Genomic DNA, 2,991 nt, shown 5'->3' on the forward strand with positions numbered 1-2,991 from the left:
TTAGTGTTAGGGGTTAGAGGTTAGTGTTAGGGGTTAGGGGTTTATATCTTATTTGTATAAACCGTGAAACTAACTGCTCCCCATAAAATAGAGAAACGAATTTGTCATCGCCTCCTAGCGGAAAATTTTTTCCGTCTTCTCTGTATAGCTCCATGTATTTTAAACTTACGCTGTACAGCAAATAGCAACATAAGTTAAACCAGGTATTTACTTCTGGAAGGCAGATTAATAGTATATGTACTAATTTAACTTCAGTGCATTGCACTCCGGTTTGGTTGCGCTTGATGTAATTATTAGTCATGCGTGTAGCGTCGCGTCGAAAGATACTTTTAATTATCTTAATTGGAGTAATTTGTTATTTCACCCTTTTGTGGAGTTCGCGCTCGGTTGTTTCATTCTTCATTCCAAACCGGTCTGTGTTTAATAAATCACAACGTAAGTAATGTAAGGTTTTACACAACATATAATATATTATACAATGGTTAGGTTAAGTTAGTATTCTGAAGTTATACCGGTATAATAAACATGTTGTAAAACTTAATCAGGTCGTTCAGAGGGGACAATCTTGCTTTGGAGTCAACCATGGGGGGTTTGGGGTACAAGTCCCCCTGAAGGTACAAGGTTTGGTCGATGTGAAATAACATACAGTCGTAGACGTTTACCTCAAGCAGATGCCGTTGTATTTCATTTAACATCTGTGTCATCAGTAGACATACCATGGATGCATCAAAGGTTTATTTTATAAAGATTTGCCTATCTTGTTCTTAAGTGTTAATTATTGCTCTGCCTAGCCCATGTATCACCACATACTACCTTGCTAAATCTCACAATGTTAAAACATGCTGTGGCAGTGTACAAATCTACATTATATCGTTGGATACAAATCTAGGATTTGTGGGGTTTTAAGCATTAAAAAAATGAATGTTCACGTTTTCGTGTATGTTGTAGTCGATTGTTTCTACGTTTTTGTTTTCCAACCAACGTGTGTGACTTGCATTGTTCACACAGGTGGCCGGAACAACTGTATGTATACTGGTCGATGGAGAATCCGTGGGTGATGAAATATCTGTATCGACGAGATTTCAAAAGGTTTAACAACTTTTTCAACATGACAATGACATACCATCGTACAGCTGATATTTATGATAGTTACGGCACACGTGAAGGTACTTTAAATAAAGTTACGCGGGGAAAGCATGTTGTGGATCAGATTATGGAAGAGAAATCTGATACCGCGGTAAGTCGTTTCCTTAATATGATGGATCTTTAAGTTTAATATCAGACTTTGGCTTTGCAGCTTTTATAATAAGAGGAATAACATAATATATGTTTCACTAGATATGGATTGTAAGTAATTGTAATACCATGCGTGGAGCATTGGAAAGGATTGCTTATGTGGATGCTATGGTTCAATCTGGCTTCAAAATGCACAGGTTTTATATTTAACTTTATTCACAAATTTATGAACATTATTGTTTAACACAGATTGGTTAAGTCTTTCTTTATCTTTTTAAATATCCTACTATAAATAAATAACCTTGTAATAATGTGTTTGTTTAAATGCAGATGCGGATTTTGCTTCAATCTTTGCAAAGACCTTCCTTTGCACAAAGCTGATGAGTGGGGAAATGCTATTCGGAAATTTAAGTTCTATTTCTCGTTTGAAAACAACAAGCACTGCAAAGATTATATGACGGAGAAGTTTTGGGAGGCAGCGTTGTGGCATGGTGTAGTACCTGTTGTGTACGGGCCTAAAGATGAAGATGTGATAGCAGTCGCACCCAGGAATTCCTATATTCATGCCGATTGGTTTGCCAGCCCTGAAGAACTTGCACAATATTTGATGTTTCTCGACGCTAACAATGATGAATATCGTAAATATTTTGCTTGGCGCGAAGATGAAATGGTCACAGTGGAAAAGATGGAACAGCAGATCATGTTCGATCATCCTCATATACCCGTGTTCACGGCCCCGCTGCTACCTCAGTTTACCAGGTTGTGCGATGTTGCGCTCGACAACTGGAACCAAACATGGATCGTGGAATCTCTGGTTGATACTTTGTATCTTCACGAGCGCGAGGAGTGCATGAAACCAGGAAAATGGGAGAACGTCACTTCCCTCACACAAGAACTTGAAGAATAAAAATAAGGTTTATATTTCTAAACATCATTTCTTCAATTAAACATTTGTCTAAAATATATTTGGTTACACAATATCAACATAACATTTTATGCAATTCTAAAGTGTTTTTTATATTCCTGATTATTGTAGCGTGTGTGTTTGTTGTCACTGTTGTTTTGTATTTAGAATTTACATTAGGTGAAAGTTTTTATTTTTTTATTGTTGCTGATATATGTTGTCTTGGAAAGCCACAACGTTAAACCTTATTATCTGCCTCAGTTATTACACAAGTTGTCACTATTGCATGTCATAAATTTATTGTCAATATTTTTCATGAGACACCATATTATTATTTGTGCAATTTTGATTTTGCAAAAACCAAAACCTGAATAATGATGCCTTAATATTTTAGTTTTTTCAAGATCACCGATTTATTCCAATAAATATGATATTTTGAAGACAATTTTTTGCAAATTTTATATACTTTAAAAATGCTGATATTTTTACACAAATGCAAACACAGGAATTGTTGTTCGATGTTTGACGACTTTTGTTGGTTTAAATTTGTAGCCAGAGTTTTCTATACCCTTAGTATTTAATGTTTGAATAACAATATATGAAATAAATATGTGTGGATGATTGTTGCTTTGGTATAGTGGTTATTAAGCGACCAACACTTAGATGTTAGTTCAACGTGGTTTATGGCGTCATTAAGGGCCCTTTATTACGTCATAATATCCGGGTTTAAGTTGGTGACAACCACAGAAATAAAAAAGAGTAGAACGCGCAACTGCCCAAAACCGTGATATATTCTTTTTTCTATTCACGTGACCGCCAACTCCGTCCCCATTTCGCTTGGTCTCCATTGT

At 35.8% G+C, this 2,991-nt stretch overlaps 1 protein-coding gene across 1 annotated transcript; it reads left to right on the forward strand.

The window, feature by feature from the left end:
* Nucleotides 1–171: 171 nt before the first annotated feature.
* ona2 (protein) lies at nucleotides 172–2,766 on the forward strand. Its single transcript, NM_001032525.1, is given in 5 exon segments — nucleotides 172–435; nucleotides 546–732; nucleotides 1,009–1,237; nucleotides 1,339–1,433; nucleotides 1,567–2,766. Coding segments are annotated over 5 exon segments (1,224 nt in total). The 5' UTR covers nucleotides 172–299; the 3' UTR covers nucleotides 2,144–2,766.
* The last annotated feature ends 225 nt before the right edge of the window (nucleotides 2,767–2,991 follow it).

Source organism: Ciona intestinalis, unplaced genomic scaffold (genome assembly GCF_000224145.3).
Source record: "Ciona intestinalis unplaced genomic scaffold, KH HT000763.1, whole genome shotgun sequence".
Taxonomy (NCBI): domain Eukaryota; kingdom Metazoa; phylum Chordata; class Ascidiacea; order Phlebobranchia; family Cionidae; genus Ciona; species Ciona intestinalis.